Source organism: Pseudopodoces humilis, chromosome 6 (genome assembly GCF_049639895.1).
Source record: "Pseudopodoces humilis isolate 2021_Gansu_Grassland_sample_001 chromosome 6, ASM4963989v1, whole genome shotgun sequence".
Classification (NCBI taxonomy): domain Eukaryota; kingdom Metazoa; phylum Chordata; class Aves; order Passeriformes; family Paridae; genus Pseudopodoces; species Pseudopodoces humilis.
Window position 1 is genome coordinate 50,641,963 of NC_142205.1, and position 18,754 is coordinate 50,660,716.

At 43.9% G+C, this 18,754-nt stretch overlaps 1 protein-coding gene across 2 annotated transcripts in view; it reads left to right on the forward strand.

Moving 5' to 3' along the window:
- UNC5C (unc-5 netrin receptor C) overlaps positions 1 to 18,754 on the forward strand; it is a 247,683-nt gene that overhangs the window by 183,372 nt on the left and 45,557 nt on the right. For both annotated transcript variants that reach the window (XM_014259438.2, XM_005517472.3), the window contains exons 4-6: positions 4,536 to 4,639; positions 15,260 to 15,440; positions 17,464 to 17,631. In XM_014259438.2, coding sequence (XP_014114913.1) covers positions 4,536 to 4,639; positions 15,260 to 15,440; positions 17,464 to 17,631 — 453 coding nt within the window. The remainder of the gene's footprint in view (positions 1 to 4,535; positions 4,640 to 15,259; positions 15,441 to 17,463; positions 17,632 to 18,754) is intronic.

The following is an 18,754-nucleotide window of genomic DNA, read 5'->3' on the forward strand; positions in this document are numbered from 1 at the left end:
TTAATATGGTGTACACTGAGAATCTGATTTCCCATTACTTTATTTCAGTTTTATGCTGATGAAAATCCTCTCATTTCAGTGCAGCTCTTATGCAGCCATATGTCCTTACCAGAGAGGGTTGTGCAGGAGTATTTCAGGAGTCTTGGAGGGAAGTCTCACCATAAGTATGCTGTAAACATGCTGCGATATATGCCACAAGAGCCTCCTCTGAATTTACTAGGACTATGCTTTAGTGAGGAAAATAGTCTGGCTCAAGGTGGCAGAACAGAATTTTAATTGCTGCCTTTGGTTTCTTTTATGAAGACAGCCTTGAAGGGAAGGTAGAGGTGGGGTGAAGTACCTGGTGAGGGTGCAGGCTGTTACCTGAGCCTGGCAGTGACATCCCTACCTGCAGCTGGGTGAGATCTGTCAGAGAGCTGCTGAAAGACAAGATGGGCCCTTCAGCACCACTATCCACCCTGCCTCTCTCCACCACGGAGAATATTACCTGCATGAAGGGAGGAAGAGTCTTGCTAACACAGGCAATATAGGATTATTTTATTATCCAAACTAATAATGGAAGGAGAGTGCAGCTGCCTTTCTCTTGCATCCCCCCTATGGAAGGTGAGGGTAGGGAAGGTGCTCTTTCAGTGTCTGCTGCCCACCCGAGGCTTTAATAATGCACACTGCCTCTTCACAGACAGAGAGGTCCTGATCCAGAATGGATCAAATGTTTTATTGATTTGCTTTTCCAGGCATATTTTTGGAAGATTGTTAAAGCTTCTTCTTTTTCTCTTTTTTTAACTGGGATGTATTTTATTAGTCTCTTACCATTCTCTGGGAAAATGAATCCCTTCTCACTCACAAGCAATTGTAACTTAAACGACACTCTGAGAAATTGAAAAGTGCTATTGAAAATACTCTGCTTGGGAAAGATCCAAAGTCCCTCAGTACATTCGCAAGCTCACCCACTCCCAGCTGACAGTGTGATGTTCCCATGATGACTATAATTGTTAAATGGCAAAGGAAGCTGAAGACTGAAGAATTAGAAGGATGCCATTGTTATCCACAGAAATCACAGCAAGGGCCATAGAGAAAAAGCAGTCATTTCAAAACCCAGTGCTGTCCAAGTAGGCTGTTTCATGGTAGTTACAGAAGATGATGAAGATGTTTGTCCAGGCCCTCTGCTTCTTCTTCATCAGCTAAAAAACCCATCTTGTGTGTGTCACAACCAGCCAGCCTTATGCTTGGTTAGGTCAACTAACCATAAGTGCCCTGCACTGTTACCATCTGGAGCCATTTGTAGGTGACATAGCTGCTGTGGGAGGTGGTGGGATAAAGCTGTGAACACGTGGGAGGGAGCCAACAGGATATAAGAGCTCCCAGTCTTGTAAATACACAATTATGTACTTTCACCCCTGCCAAATTAGTATAATTTACTCAATAGTATCTAATGGCTCCTTTGAGAACATTACTGCCTATTATGTCAAAGGCCCTACTTAGTGTATTTTTAGTTTGTGGATCATTGAAATGCCTGAACCCAACGGTGCCATTAGAGCATCCTCCCACAGCAAGGCCCTGTGGGTGGGGGCAGCCGGGGGAGCCAGGCTCCCAGAGGGTTCATCTCACCTGCGGCAGCACCACTGCAACCGTTCCCAGGGAAAAGGGGCTGTTCATGCCCAGCAATTCCAGCTGTTGGTGACAAAGAGGTTAAAGGGGGACCTTTTTACTGTTATTGCACATTTCTAGATTCATGCTATTTACTTTTGTATGCATTAAAACTTGGGGATTTTTCTAAAGGCAAGTGCTTTATGGGAGAGGTGATTATTGTGCATCTAAGGCAATGCAGAACGAGAGCTTTGTTAAATATTTCAGGATGGTAGGCAGAACAGTAAATCAACATGTCAAGAAAAATATTCAGATTATTATCTAATCTCCTTCTACTGTCTTCAGCCTGAACACCTGAAAGTTATTATTAATATGCTATTTAATACTGTGCTTATATGCTTCTATTACTATTACAGTAACCTTCTCATTTTCCCTCAACCATGATATCAGAGCACAATAATTGTCTGCATTGTGCACGTGTGTGTACCTGCTAAATGCACTAAGGTGTACCTGATGGAGAGGTAATCCTTTTCTCCTGAAGGTACCCATGGAACTAGCAATAATATGATCTTATGGGTACTGCTAGCAGTATAACCCCAGCTGCTTGCTAATTTATAGCAAACAGCATTATCCTGAAATTGTGTGTGCCCAGGATACCTATCAAGCCCACAGGATGGGTGAGAAGCCTGGGCCCAAAGAAGAATGTAACTTCCCAAGAAACCTACCAGCTCCTGAAAGAGCTGCTCATTTCCTTGTTTAATGTGCAGAACTGCAGCAAGCCAAAACTCAGCATTTCGTCCTCGGAATGATTCCCACTCACGGGCACTAGGAAGGTTTAAGGTTTACTCAAATGGAGCCGTAGAACCCAAATGTCCCCTGGATGGCCTGTCAGAGGGTGGGATGAAGCTGCTAGTGCTGGCAATGCTTTGGGAGCTCCGTACAGACATCAGAGACTTGCTGTGGCTGCTGTGACATGAACGAGCCTCCCTGGCTTGGAATAACTCCAGTGTCACAGGGATGCTGACAGGAACAGCCTGGCAAAACTTGGCAGTCATCCTAAGAAACATTTATGTCCAGATTTTTGCTCCTCCTCTTTTCCCTGAGTTATCCAGTGTTGTAGGGTAAAGCTCTCTTCAGCAGCAGCTGAGGTTGGAATGGTGGGGTTTGTAGTGAGGTATCTGTGATATTGGCCTGTGCTCCCTTTTGACAGAAGGTAATCCCAGCCAAGCAGAGAGCTGTAGACTGCAATTTCTTATGTTGTTGCAGTAGGATGTACCAAAGCTTATCTTTCAGTGCCTTAAACTGTGGCCAGGACTCTCTGCCCTGCCCTGTGTGCCAGAGGGAGCAAGAATGCTGCTGGTGGAAAAGCAGTGAAGTGTGGGGCTGCTTCTCTCATGCTTCTCTGTGATGCAGAGGAAGGACTGAAATACCTCAGTTTCACTGGGGAAATGCTCGAATGTCAGAAGTTTGCCACTATATCAAGTTAAAATGAGCATCTCCAACTATGACACAGCTTTTTCATGGTACCATTGAGCTGATACTTAATTCCAGGTAGTTGAGCAATCATGTTTTCCCAATAATGAGATAGAGAGATAGAGATCTCCTTCTATTCAAAATTTCAGGCTATCAGAGGAGCTGATTTTCGTGGCAGCCATCCCATCTCCTTTTCCATCGCTGCTTTTGCCAGCCCCAGGTTTTGCCCTTTGGTAGCACTGAAGCAGTTCCTTGTGGGTCAGCTCTTAATCAGGTCTTGGAGGTAATCTAGAAGAAAAATAGCTCTTTGTGTGGTTTATTTGTAAACTGGTTCAATTCAGTGATCTGTTTTCTAGTCCAGTCATAGGTTATGGCTTCAAAATATGAAATAGCTGACTTTTAAACTGTTCCCATATGACTGTGTCTTGTTGCCAATATGACACAAGTATTTGTGCAACCTCACCGTGAGCTGATGTACAGAAATGGTTTGACTTCAGAACAAGAAGTAAAACAAAAATAACTGAGTTGTAAATTTTTGAAGTCAGGCCAGCTCTTTGATGTGACTTTAAGCATGGCTTCACATCCATTTGCAGAAGGAGCTGGCAGGAGGGAGAAATACCCCCAGTAGCTACTGGAGCTGAATGCTCAGTTTGCCAAAGCCATGTCCCCCCTGGCACAGTGGGGAGGGTGCCAGTCCATGGCAGAAACACAGAGATAGTGATAAGGAGGGAACTTCTCAAGTCCATTTTACCATCAGTTACAGAGGGGTACGAAAAAGCCAGACTTTGCTGCTGTCCAGAACTGGTCTGATCTTTGGAGGTGCATTTGATGCCCTGTCAGTCTGCTGCATTTCTATGGTGCTGTGGAGAGATCCAAACATGGTTCAACTACTTAAAAGTGACTTTTTATTATTATCATTATTATCACTACATTATTATTATTATTAATAATAATAATAAGTTACTGCTACAGGGATAATGATAAGGTGTAGACAAATTAGCTAAAGCTGTAAAGTTAATGCTTATGAGCTAAAAGTACATTAAATCACAGCATGAGCACTTTCATCTATGCATTTAAGGCAACTCAGTTTATATGCTGCAGTTTTACAGATTTAATTTTCCATAACTTTTTTTTAGTGAAGTACTAAAAAGTACTTGGTATAGTTTACCAAATGTAAATTATCTGAAGAAGGGACTTGTTTCACTATTTGTTCTGTGTCTGGACATGACCTTCCGCAGGCAGCCTTGGTTGCTCACTGGGTTCACATGCTGTACCACAATGTGAGTAATAAATCCACTGTGAAATCTTTGCTTAATATTTGAATGAAGTGAAAACATGACCCAGACTTTCTTTAATGCTTTATTTTACAGGGAGCAGAGTTTGTCTCTTGCATTTATCCAGCGTGGCAATCAAATGTAATTTAAATGTCCGGCTGATAATAATGTTAATGATTTTATTTTCTTCCTCCTTCTCAGATCTCCGGAAAACTTTTGAGCAGGAGCCCCTAGGGAAAGAAGTGTCCCTGGAGCAAGAGGTCCTGCTCCAGTGCCGTCCCCCTGAAGGCATCCCAGTAGCTGAGGTGAGCAACAGCAGCAGCGTGTGGCACTGGCACATCCTGAGTAAGGCCTGGTGGGTGGCTAATGGTGCAGTGACTTACAGCAGGGCATGACGAACGGGTGCTAATGGAGAGCTGACTGACTGCTGCTCATAGACAAGATTGATTGGGACCTGATTAATGGCTTTGGGTTGTGGTGCCTTGCTGGGCAGAGCTGCAGGTGGTTTGGTTTCAGTTTTTTCTTCCCTTTGAAAAGCCACAACTGTATCTGGCATCGAGAGGGCATGTATACGGGGGAACCAGCCTGCTATCTTTCCTTTTGCTTTTAATGAAAAAAAAAATAAAAAAATTATTCTGAGGGGCACCTTTCAAACATGTTTTAATTTTTAGTTTGCCAGACTATACTTCACTCACATGTATATGCACCACCCTGCCAACTTGGCTTGAGAGGATGTACCGTGGTACACGGGCTCCCAGGTAAAGCAGCATGAGGTTTGGGAAAATAGAGGACGTATCTGCCTAAGAAGCCATCTTCAGGGCCTTAGCTGTTTTTCCTACCAGCTTTTAAGCAAACCCAGAGTGGGTAGCCTGTCCTCCCCCTGCAGGAGCCAGCCTGCCCTTCAGCGGAATCTGTGCCTGACAACATCAGTGAGCAGCAGCTTCCCTAAGTGCAGCGGTGCCTCCAGCTCCAGACTCACAGCTCACAGAAGGGGGTTCCCTGAGTCACAGGGGGGGCTCTGAAATCCTAAATCCACTGCGGCTGTTAAGAGAAAAATTGATTGCTAATGACGGTAATTCCCCTATCTGAATTCTCTTCGGTTTTCCTCTACCACGCACAGAAGAAACTGTTGCCAATTTGCATTAGGATAAGTCAGACTGTCATGGCTAAGTAGCAAAGTGGTTGTCACTCAGCGCTGATGGCTGATTTCTCAGGAGATGAAGCTTAAAGTGCTACCTCCCCATCTAACCCGAGTTTAGATTTAATCAGAATTGCAGAAACATATCCACAAACATCAAAAAGAATAATTAGCACAGGAGATTTTTCCCATTTTCTTGTTCCGTAGGCTGTTTTCTTTCCCCATTAAGATCTCCGAAACTGCAAAGAGTGTTTAGGTCTGCCGAGCCAGCTTGCTGACAACTGTAATATTAATCAGTTGGGTTTTGTCAGGAACTCAGCAGCAGGTTTTTGTTTTCCTTTCTGATGTTTCTTTGCATCAAATCAACTTCTTGTTGTACCATGGCAGGAGTTTCTGCGCTGGGATATGTTGTTTGGGCAGTGCAGGGTAGTACTGGGGAGCTTCATTTCCTTTGCTAGAAACAGAGATTGACACTGACAAGTAGGTTGGTTTTTATGCAGTGCTACAAGCACCGCTGGAATTTCAGCAGCCAGGCCGATTGTTCCCTCAGAAAGGTCTGTTACACCCAGTCGCGTGGCTGAGACCCAAACTGCATAATTTAACATGATTTGTGGAAAGTGATCTCTGAAAAAATCCTCTGTGAGCTGCTGCCATAACAGTTGTGCTTTTTCCTGCCTTCCAGTATCCTGCTCACTCTGTCAATAGCTCTTCATGACGGTGCATTGACTGACTCTGAATCTTATTTGTACCACGGTCAGGGCAGACACCAATTAACACTTGGCAGGCTCAGAAATCTTATACTCCCTATCTGACATTCAAAAGAGCCATTCTCAACGTGGGTTTTTTTCCTCTTCTGACTTTTGAAGTCAGAAGGAGATCAAACACCCAGATTGGACAGCCGCCTAATACAGCCTCTTTGTAGATTCTTTCCAACACTATTAAAAGAACAAAGACCTGAACACTAATGAATATGAATACCTTAATGTGACACTTTATTACAGCCACTTGCTGAAGCTAGTAAGATAAATTTAAGAAAAAAAAAAAAAAAAAGGAAAGATGAAAGATAACTTGGTGGGTTGAAGGATTACATGATTATTTTAATTTAAAGATGAATGACTTCTTTGTTTAAGACTTAATTTATTTATTTGGGGAAGTTTCTGATATGATGGTACAGGTAACTATAAGAAGGGCTTGGGAGAAGGCAGCCAGCAGACTGAGGCTGTTTTCCATCTTTTTGAAACACTGCTTTGATTCTGAGTAGGATAATGGATATGTTGCAGCTGTGAGCAGCATTTCCAAATGCTTTGGTGAGCATGTGCTTTAGGTTCTTCAAACTCTGGAGTCTGTGTTTTGTTTAGGTTTGTTTTTTTTTTTTTACTTACTGGCTTCTGAAAGAGTCACTGGATTTAACATCAAAACAGATGAAGAAAAGCTTACACTGTGAGGCTGTACAAAATGCACCTTCAGTGTAATGTGGTGCAGTGCTGGAGTCCAGAGTCCCTTTTGCTTGCTTTTACTCTTTGATTTCATTCTCCCCCTTCATTCTCTGTTGGGTGTCAGTTTGTTTATCTTTTTTTCCTGGTATTTCAAAGTGGTGAGAACAAGCATGCTCAGGGATAAATTCTGTCCTCTCTTCAGTATCTGGGGAATTCAGTCTTATCATTCCCAGCATATTTAATTGCAATTAACTGTGTCAAGCTCTTATGGATCAATGCTAGAGCAGATCTTAGGACTACTGAAAAGCTGAACCAGATAGCAACATACGGCTTCTCCAGAGGTCAAGAAGGACAAAGACAGAGATGAGCAGGCAAAGCTTTTAAAGCAACACTTGCCAGTCCCTCAGATCCACTAGTACATGACAAGCATTAAAGCAGGCTCAGGTCATGGGACTATGAAAAAAAAAAAGAAAAACACAAAATCCAAATACAAACAGATGTGTTAAAATACACCAGCCTCAGGGCCTGAGGCCAAATCGAAGTACATCTCCTTGTTCACTTGGGACAACGTAAGGAATCGAGGGCTTCCATGGTCTCTGGAAAAACCAGATCAGCTTCTCTGCAGTCACACACCCCTGTCCACCAGCCCTGACCACTGTGGGTGTCAGCTGCTCCGTGGCATCCCTCCCCACTCCCAGGTTTATAGCCAATATCAAGCTGAACAAACCTGCAGGTTCTAAACCATGCAGGTAAATGTTTGGGCTGTTGCAGTGCATGGCAGCAGCAGGAGGACCAGCACAGGTGCTGTTACTCTGAGGTTTCCGCACGTAGCTGAGGGGGAAGGGAGCAAACCCACATATTCCTGCTGTGACAAAAAGATAAAAAAATGAGTGGACATAAAAACAAACTGCACCCTGCCCTAGCTCTATGCTTCTCTGCCTTCTGCTTTTCCCCCATGGGGAGAAGTAGGGTCAGGTGGTGAGATGAGCAGTCTGAGCCGCCAGCCTCACGCTCAGTGGAAGTCAGACAGTTACAGCTCCCCAGCATGAACAGAAACATCCATTTCAATTCCCCTCTGCTCTTTGTGTGCGATTTTCTAAACCTAACCTGAGAAGGCAGGAAGGATCCCATTCTGTGATGCTCCAACAGTTATGGCTGAGTTGTTAGCAATTAACCCCTTAGCTCATTTAACTTGTTCTTTGAAAGAGACTGGCATCGTATTGCACATGATAAAATATAGTTAGAGACACTGAGTCACATCAAATTAGCTCATTTGGGTAGGTTATAGATCAAAACACAAATGAGATGTAAGATTGGTTAATATGCCATAAGCTGCCAGATGAACTTTTGCATGGAAATTTATGATTTGTGGTGCCTTTAATGGGGGGGTAATTGCTTCTTTAATTTTAATTGAGGTGTTTCACAGAGTAATTTAATTGCAGAACAGGGTGTAATGTACAGTTTGGTGACACAGTTGGGCTTAAAACTGGATGTGATATTTATCCACATTCATGGCTTTAATTAGGAACTAGAGCAAGGGGAAAAGGATCACTGAGTCAAGAGGCAGAAGAGGGTGTTTTGCTGAGTCAAGATGACTGTGACACAAACTTTATTCATCTGCTCTCTCCCAGTCAAAGGCTGGTGGAAGCTAGGGGCTTCTCCAAATAGTCAGCTCCATTTAATTGATTATTTATATGACTGCTGTTTGCATTGTTTCCTGAGAGCCTCTTATGTTTTGCAGCAGTTGTCCCTTAACTGGGAGTTCATGTGTGTGCATTTCCATGCAGGTGTGTGTCACTGAGAGTGTTTTATATTCACAGCAGGAAAGTGAGCTCCAAGACAGACAAGTAGAGGACTTTGTGACCACAATTGCTAATTGCTGAAAAGTGGCACTGCTCTTTGCAGTGCCTTGTGACATACAGCAGAACTGCCTTTGGGTGTCAGCGAGAGGAAGTAATGGGGAGGGGAAAGCAGGTTTGTGTTATGAAGGAGCACAGTCCAAAATGAATGAGGGCTGCTCGTCCTTTGCTCTGGAGAGCCATTGGGTAAGGTCTGGCCATGCAGGCCTGTCCTCCAAAAGTACAGGATAAAGCACCCTGCAATTGTCAGCACCTGGTCCCATACATTTCTGTCCTTTTGAACACACATTTTACCCCCCAGCCTACTGGTGGGTGGTTGAGTCATTCTCGCAAAGCATGAGACATAGGTTACAACCTCCTGCTTGAAGGACAGGTTTGCATTTGGATTTGTGCTTTCCTGGGAAGTATGCTGAGTACTAGATTATTAGATAGCCTTGTTTTTACATTTCCTACCAGTTCATTTCCACAGTGCAGAAACCCATGCCAAAGAGCACAGGTCTTCTTGCAGAACTGCTTTTTCTGACATCTGACTTTTCCATGGGATCTAACCCTATCCTTCCTAGTCCAGTTCCATTGATGCCAGTGTAAGTGAGGGCAGAGCATGCTCCAAAGTGAATCCAGTTGCTGTGTAATTCAGTTCAGGCAAGGGTGATCTGTGGGACTGGAGAGCAGTCAGGCTTCTACTTCCTCCATGAAATATTACAATGGGAGATTTTATACAAGAGTACTGACATGAACCCTGCTAGCTTATCCTCTTCTCTACAGCTGGCTTCCTGTGGCAAAAACAGCTCTGGGATTCTGGTGTAGCTTACACAACCTACCTGTCCACATACCCACATGGTGCCAGAAGTGCCAGTCAACATGTGAGCTATGGGGCTCCAGCAACCTCTTTTAGGTGGGAAAAGAATCCCAGCAGCTTCTGATGGCCACATAGCCGATACTGTGGTTTTCATTTAATAATGCCATGATCCGTGCTTGAATTTGAGACTGCAGAATAAAGTTCTCCATCTGTTGCTATCAGTCCACCTCAGAAGTTTGATCTGAGGCTTCCCAGTTGTGCATAAAGTAAAGTTGTAATGTGGCTGGAGACATCCAGCATCTGTACATGCACCCTGCAAGCAGAAAGCTGGGTATATGTGTAGTTAAGGAACTGTTTCCACAGCAGGAACAACAATTCTCCTTATTGGCAGCAGAAACACAATAAGAACAACTGAACAAAACACCATAGTGGTTTGCATTTGCTGTCTCATTCTCAGTATGTTTTGCAGTGTCTCATAGCTGTAATTTCAGTCTCATTGGAGATCATTTCTTTCTCCTTTTATTTGCAGTCTTAAATGTGTATAAAATATCTTTCCAGTAAATAGACATACAATAGTACATAGAGGACAGCAGACAGTTTCTGGGATGAAATCAGATTGAAAATCAGATAGCATTCCTCAAAGAGACACTTGAGTCTCAAGGTACCCAAAATTTTTGCTGGCTCATCTGAAAACTGCCAGAGTTTTCTCAGTCTCACTTAGACATCTTGTACTGTGTCCAAATCAGTAGTTAGTTTCACAAATGCTTTATTACTGGAATGTTTGTATGTTACAATCCAAGTGATGCCAGGGAGCAGAGATTTCCCTGTGGCTGTTGGAGGTGGTGCCAGCTCAGCAGGGACTGCTGCAAGGTGAGCAGTGCCACTGGGAGCAGTTGGCACGGCTGCAGAGAACACCAGCCACAAGCCAGCGTGGATGGGGAACCAGATGGAAAGCAATCCTGTGTCAGCCAGGCATGGGGAAGGCACGGGTGCAATGTTCTTGCCTTCCAAAATTACAAATTGCCTTTCATCAAGGCGAGTTTCTTGCTGCTCCCAGATGTTTGCATCCTGTTTCTTGTGGAAAAGTGCACTGGCGGGCTTTGCCTGTGTCTGGAGGGTAGAAGAATTGCTGGTTTTGGCAGGTGCTCCTGGCTCTGAAGATCACTCTAGGGCATGTTGGTGCAGAGAAGGCAATGAGCAGCTGGGATCCAGAACTCAGACCCTGCTAACTTAGCTCTTGAGATTGCCAGGCATGTAGGGAACAGCTCTTATGATCAAGAGGGCAGCATCTAGATGAGATCATATTCCTTTTCCATCCTTGGGTTTCTTTTGGAGCAGATGTGTTTCTGCTCTACCAGTTTCTAAAACAGTCACGCATACGCAAGTGCGCCAAGAGATTTAAGTGCCTAGGAATGCTGGTTATTTGGTATGGATAAATTTGTATCAGCAATTAGCTTCTGTAATAGCTTTTCCTGCGTGTGTAATCGCTTGTGTGATTTATGTTCCCTGTGTTCATTTAGTCTGCACAGAAGCCTGGCCTGGCTTTGCAAGTCTCAGTGTCTGTGTGTGCTGCTGCTGGAAACGCCCTGTGGCAGCACAGGTCTGGCTGGCTGGCTGCAGCTCCCAGGTAGGGCTGAGGTGGTTATTGCAGTTTTCTGTTCTTGCTGATGGTCTTGCTTTTCATATTGGGTGGCCATGTGGCAGGTTCCTTCTGTTAATTAGAACAAATGTGCCAATTATGATAATGTATCTCCCGATACCAATCAGTGAATGATTAGAGACAACACATCTGTCTCTCACCAGGGAGCAGGATGACAGAAGAGACACTACAAGTTGTTCCAAATTACAGACACCTTGGATCGTGCCTTCCCCTGCTGGCCGCAGGGACAGCCCATTAGCAGTCCTGGATGTGCAGCTCCAGTGCAGCTGGCAGGATCCCTGTGCCTCATGGAACTGCAACTTGCATCCAGAGTGCTGGGGAGCTCTGACCAAAAGGTAGCTAGCTCCAGGTGTGCTCCAGCCTCTCAGCATCTGCAGATTCTCTTGGTCAGGTTTTCATGAGCCACTCTCACACCTCAATTGAGTGGCCTTCTCTTGCTAGTCAGCTTGCAAACATATAACAAAAACACTTTCTTGTGTGGAAAACTAACAAGAAGGAAAGGGATTTTGTGTCTGCTTTGTTCCAGGGGTTTAATATATGAGAAAAAAACATGCATATGTTGTTGTAATTGTAATTTTCCATAGCTGTCATTCCCCAGAGGGTACACTTACCCCATCCTTTATGGCACAATTTTTGCCAATTAAATGATTGCTGTTATGATAAGGAAAAAAATGATCCCATGCTTTCTCTACATATATGCATGATCATTAGTACATTCACCAGCAACAGCTGGATGTGTCTGATTTAATCAAATACATAGAGCTAGGTGTTCAAGAATTGTTCTGATTATAGCCAGTAAATATACATCCTTAATATTTAGGCAAAAGCAAATATCTACACTGGAGCATCTCCAGAGGGATGAAAAATGGAGGCATGAGGGTATGATTTGGTATGACCTTGAAGTCAGGCTCTTGTGCACTTTGAAGTGCCCATTTATATCCTGCTGCTCCTCTGTCCATTGGCCTGCAGGTGTACAGGTCTCTGGCACAGAAGTGTCCAGTGCATTAGCTGCCAGTAACTATTATTCAGGCTGCAGAATTAAATTCAGGATAAGTATCTGCATTGACTGGATTAACAGCCTATTTCAGCAAGGGGGCTGCACCTTGGGGAATGACATGGCATCAAAAGAGATCATTGCTTTTAACTTCTGCGATAACAGTTTGCATACTTGTCACTCATAAATCACACTGTCTCATTCTGCTTGCTTCTCTTCTGTACTTGGCACCTGATCTCTTCCTACTTACGTGACAGAACAACCCTACTCCCACCTACTTCGGTTACCTCAAGAGAAAAATAATCTGAGGTTTGGAGGCACTGAGCAGTGCAGTCACCTTCACAATAAAAATTGGGTCCAACAGTAATTGAAAATAAGTACCAACAACAGTCTTGCATATTGTAGTGTCTTTAATTAGTCCCCATTTCTACAAGGACTGAGGGAGAAAGCACAACCACTAGAGGAGTGTTCTCTTTTTTGTGTTGCTCTACTGATGGCTAAAATATGTGTGAAAGGAGACTCCCACTGCTTGTCAAATCATCCATCAGTTCCTTCCTTCAGATTTGACATTAGAGTTTGCAACATTAACAGACATTATAAAAACCTGGATGCCAGAAGACTAAATTAGATATATTAAAGAGATACCTTGTAAAAGAGATGGCATTTAGACATGCACACACAGTACTGATGTACTGGTAGAAAAAAAAGACATCCTGTTGTTCTTCAAACTTTTACTGTTAGCAAATTCTGTGAGACATTAGGTGAAAAGGATCTTTTTCCTAAGAGATTTGGTGTAGAGCCAGAGGCAATATACTGAATTATACAAAGCTGCTTTGTTTCGGGATTTTTTTTTAATTTTTTTTTTTATTGGCAACTTCTCTTTTCATATTATCTTTGGTGGTTTTACAGGGATGATAGGGAATTCAATGCTTACAGCTTTAATTTTGTCTACTCATTTGAGACCTGGATTGAATATGTGCATTTTTGCAGAGAGAAAATGTTGCAGAGTAGTAGAAAAGAGAACCATGTGCTTGGGCATGGAGCCTTGAGGGTGCCAAAGGCTGCTAGAGTAGGTTGTTGGATGGGCATACCAGAAATATTTTAAACTGAGCCTTTGACCATGTAGACTGTAGTCCTGTCCTTACTGATGTCCTGGTGTCCTCAATGTGCAAAGCAGAGGAAGAGTACAGGCAGATTTGAAAGTGGGGTGTACACAGCTCTGGCAGTGCGTGTAGCATCTTTTACAGCCCTGGCATAACCATCCCAGAAATAAAAAGTGACATTAAAACCAAAGAAATACATGGTTTCTGTGTGAGAGGCAGCAGTTAAATGGCAGCATATCACTGATGGAGATAAGCTTCTGGCTTGTTTTTCAGTCTAGAATTCATGCAGACTTGGCCTGTAGGTGAGGAAGGAGCTAAATATTGCCATTGACTGAACAGGAGTCTGTCTGTCTTGATTATACCTGAAACCTATTAGGATTCAAGAAAGGCAGAACACAAGTTTAGTCATTCTTCAAGGAAAAACAGATTATTGACTAAGAGCTTGTATCTTCCATGGTGTAACATGATTGTGGTAGTGACAGAAATACAGCCTCTAAAGTCTTATTTCTTTTTCCTCCTCCCTTGTTCCCAGACACACATATCAATTTCCAGAGCCCTTGTTGCACCACTGTCTTTAACTGAAGGTGTAAATCTTTAGAAGCAGCTCATACCTGAAATGCACTCACCCAAACTGGAGTAGGGGAGCCGGAGCTGCTTAAGGCAGGGCTAAAGGCGGGGAGTGGGTGGTGGGCACTTATAATCCAAGCCCACATCTGCCAGCACTCATCTTGCAGCATTGACTGGCTTTGTCTGGGAGTGAATTGAGCCCTCTGTGTTGAACACCAGGAGAAATAATTGTTTTTTCTCACTAAGGTTTGGGGCAGTCTGTACAGCTGTCTCAAGTGACTTTTGGGGTATGTCAATGCTCAATAGTCTTTATAGTGAAGTGGGGTTTGGGAGAGAAGGACTTGGCTGCTAGCAGCTCACAAGTCCAGTGGGTTGATTGTGGTTATGTTTTTCTTCCTTTAATTAAATCCTGGGCACAGGCTGAAGTGATCCAGTGGTGTGAAGGCCCAGCTTTGATCCATCCAGGGCCCCAGTCCTCTCCTTCAGCGCACTCAGTTCAAATGAACACGAGCTACTAGATTTGCAGCCAAATTATATTAGAGTGGCTCACAGCAGTCAGCTGGGATATAACAGGGTGTTTTCTTAGGAAGGCAATAAAGAGAATATTGTCTAGATTAAAAATCTCATATGAAAATATTTTTCTGTGCAACCAAGGAAATCATGCTTTATTAAAGTAAAATATAGCCTACACAAATAAAGAGGAAAAATAAGCACTGATGTCCTTATGATTTCCTATTTCCTTGGTAACTGACTCTATTTTGATTCATTCTCATTGAAGCCAGACAATGTGCATGTGAGTGCAAGTGTACTTAAAAATATTGGGGTTTGTGATTTGTTAGTGCTACCCACTCTGCTATAGACCCTCGTGGTGTTAGACCCAGGGCAGGTACCTACAAGGTTACTGCATTATTAGCTGCCTAATTAGGCAAGATATGCAAACCACTGGGTGAGATCTGGGCTGATTTAGGGTTTCTGATGGTGTAGGAGAATTTTCTGTTTGCAGATATTCTCCTAAGGTATCACCCTTTTCTTTTGGCTTGCTTCTGACTCTGAAAGCTTCAAAGATCAGCTTTTCCCTGTACAGCTCCTGAAAATGCATTGATGCTTTCAAGGCAAGGCAAGACGGCTGTTGTGTGGATGGGTGGGACGAAAAGGGAAGGAAAGGGTAGGCATGAAGAGTGTTCTCCTGTTTTTCTGCAATGGTGTTTTGTTTCAGTTGGTGACATTCATCAGGTGAGTCCTTCGTCCTGTTCCTCGGCTCGTAGTGTTTTCTGGGATGAGCAGCATAATCACAGATACTGTGTCTGTCCATATTGGTGTGACTTGGTGCTGACTCACTGCCTCCCCTCTGGCCCTTTGAAACCCCAAGGTGGAGTGGCTGAAGAATGAAGAGGTGATTGATCCCGTGGAAGACCGAAACTTTTACATCACCATTGATCACAACCTGATCATCAAGCAAGCCCGGCTTTCTGACACTGCCAATTACACCTGTGTTGCAAAAAACATTGTGGCCAAAAGGAAGAGCACCACAGCGACTGTGATAGTCTATGGTAGGTGATTCCTCATTCACTGTTGCATGTGGATGGACACACACTCGGAGCAGGAGGGGGATGCACAGTGACCCTGTGCAACTCTGGCTGCAGTCGGTGCCCAGACTGGGCTGCCTGTGCTGCCTGATGGCTCGCAGCCACACAGAGACTGCAGGCAGGGGGCACTGCTCAAATCCCTCAGAACTCTGATGGCAATGGTGTTCAAGGAGGAGCAGCCCCCTACAGAACTGCCTCATTGGAGGGAAGGTGGCTGCTCCCCTTGCTGTAACACATGCTGGCTGCAGACAGCAAGGAGCCACCAGGGCTCCAAGGCATGGCTTACTGCCATGTTCATCTTCTTAGTGACCCTTTTCAGAAATAAGAGTGAAACTTATGGAGAGTCTGTGCTTCCAGTGACTGGTAAGAGTGTCAGAGTTCATCAGAATCCACTATTTCTTATATCTCTTTAAATAAGCTTATTTTTGGTGCCTACTTCCAAAACATACCCTGACATCAAGAGAAAAGAAGCAAAGCACTCTGGGGCTGCAGTTCATAAGCACACAGCCTGGCTTAAAACTAAACATCAGTGTGGTAAAAAGCATGGGGATAGCACTATTCTGTGTCAGCATCCACAGTCCTGATATGACTGTGGCTGGCCATGCTTTGGCTGGGAAAGGATGGGATTCCCTCCTAGGGTATCTTCCAGCCTGTGTTGCACTGCAGCTCTGCCTGACCAGTCCAAGCCTTTGCCCCCACAGAGTTACTTCCCCAAATGCATTCCAGGTGGGGGTATCCACCAGAACAAAACCTGCTCTGATTATGTGCCAGCTGACTGAACTGGTGTTTCTTACAATCAGCTTAATTATAGGATAGACAAGTAGGAAAAAAATCCCTATGATTATCCCTAATATTCATTTCATATTCAGGGTAGCAGTTAGATTTAATTGTAAGCATTTGCTTCTCTGAAGTTACAATGAGGGCTTTTTACTTCAGTTTTTATAGAAAACTGACTGAATTGAGTTGATTAGCAGCGCTTTTGATATTGAGGGATGGACCATGCGAGATCACCATGTTTTGTAACTGAGATTAATGCAGAAACATAAAGATGTAGGCTTACTACAACCCTTCCTCATACACATACAGAATTTTTTTCAAAAGTGTATTCAAGAGACGTGTGTAGGGAGCAGGCATTTTTATGGGTTTTGCTGCCAGAGCTGCTTAAGGGTTGTGTCATATCACAAACATTTGTGTTTAGGGAATCCTAGCAGTTAATATGTTATTACCCATACCTGACAATGACATTATTATGTAGAGCAGCACAACTGCTTCTTCATCCCTCCATCTATCCCAGAAGCTGTGGCGGGTGAAAAGGAGAGTCAGCGTAGATATCTTCCCAGAGATAAATATCTTTCCAAAGTCCAACAGAAAGAAATGCATTTAGTGTTAGCTCATCCTGAACAGCTTAGGGAAGTGCTGGGACATTTATGTATACACTGGCTATTTCCACAGAGGGGTGAGTGAAGTTGTCCTGACATCCTGAAGTCACCTTCTGGAAAGAAAGGAAAAGAAACTTCTCCATAGCTAATCAAAGCATGGGGGGTCTCTCAGCATGCATAGGTGATGGGTGCATCTGAGCATGAGTGGGAGTACAGGTTATCTCCCTCTGGAGAACGGTGCAACTTTCAGGGCACAGGCTTCTAGCTGCCAGAGCTCTCTGAACCTGCAGGGATTTTGCTCACACACACTCCACCAGGCACTTAAGGCTGGGTCAGGCTGGTTTTCAGGATAAGACAGGTCACCTGCCAACCCTAATAGTCATCAAGTTGTGTTTTTCATTCAGCATCAGCATTTCTTCAGCTTGTACAATAACTTCTGGTGTACACGTGGTGTGTTGGAGACGTGGGTCTGTGCCTGCTGGGTGTCGTTCCTTGTGCCATCTCTTGTGGCCACTGTCGGAGGACACATGACACAGGGCCAGAAGTGCCTTGGGGCTGCCCAGGCTGGGCTGCTTGTGTGACCCTGCCCTTGTTCTCTCTCTTTGCAGTGAACGGGGGCTGGTCCACCTGGACAGAGTGGTCCGTGTGCAACAGCCGCTGCGGGAGAGGCTTCCAGAAGCGCACGAGGACCTGCACCAACCCTGCCCCGCTCAACGGCGGCGCCTTCTGCGAGGGCCAGAGCGTCCAGAAAATAGCTTGCACCACTCTGTGTCCAGGTTCAGTATGAGCAGCACACAAAAATGCTTTGTCTGTAATCAGTCGTTCCAGGAGAACTTTGCAACTATTAGTTGCAAAAGCTTCCTTTTCATTATTAATAAATCCAACATTTCAGGGAATTAGTATTCAATTGTAGTCCATAAGTAGATAAAACTGTGAGCCCATCGTATCAAGAAGCACGGGTTCCAGCCCTTCTTTCGCACACTGCTTGCACTGTGGTCTCAGCTCTAGTAATTCAGGGGATCTGGGGAACATTCAGAGTTTCAAAATGTAGGAGATAAAGGTTGAGAGCTCTGGAAAAGAATTGGGATTCGAATATAGAAAGCAACTGTGATGTAAATATATTTGCAATGTCTGTTCAGTCCAGCTGTCTCAGCAAGTAAAGCATCTGGGATGTGGATATTAAATTTGAGGCAGATGTTTACCTGACATATAGAATCTCCAAATGCAAAGGCATTTTTATTGGAAAGAGATGTGTATCCGTACTTTTGGAAGTTATTTAAATGTAAACTTCTGAAAAATACAAAATTGTTTCAGGACATGCAATTGTAGTTGGTGACTTCTCTGTGATAAAATTCTGCCATCTGCCCTACTGTCCAGTGCTCTCCTACTACTGACCCACTCAAATCAATGGCAATAAGGCCATCTTCAGCTTGTGAAGTTTTGGTAATCCAGCTCAGTCACTGGAACAATTTTATGTATTGTTCTTCAGCTGCTCATTTTAGTGCTTTTGAAAATAATTTGCAGGATTTTGAGAGGTGCTAAACACATTCCTGGTTCTGTTCATGTGAAATAAATTGGTGCCTCTAGAGATTTCTTTTAATAGAGAATATTTAACATTGAACATCTTTCTATTAAAGAAGAATTTCTGGACAAGTCTAAACCCCCAACACAAAATTTAATCACAGATTCCTGACTTGTTGCTTGTACACTTTGAGCACAGATAAACTGGTCAGAAGTTTATATAAAGGGGAGGAATGACCAGAAATGGGGCCAGGGCAGAGAGAAAGGAGATGTGGGGGTGAATGTGCATTTACAGGTCAGAAGTAGAAGAGCAGGCTGATGATCCTTCTGCCTTGCCAGGAATGGCTGGGAATTGCAGACTGGCTTGTGCTGACATGT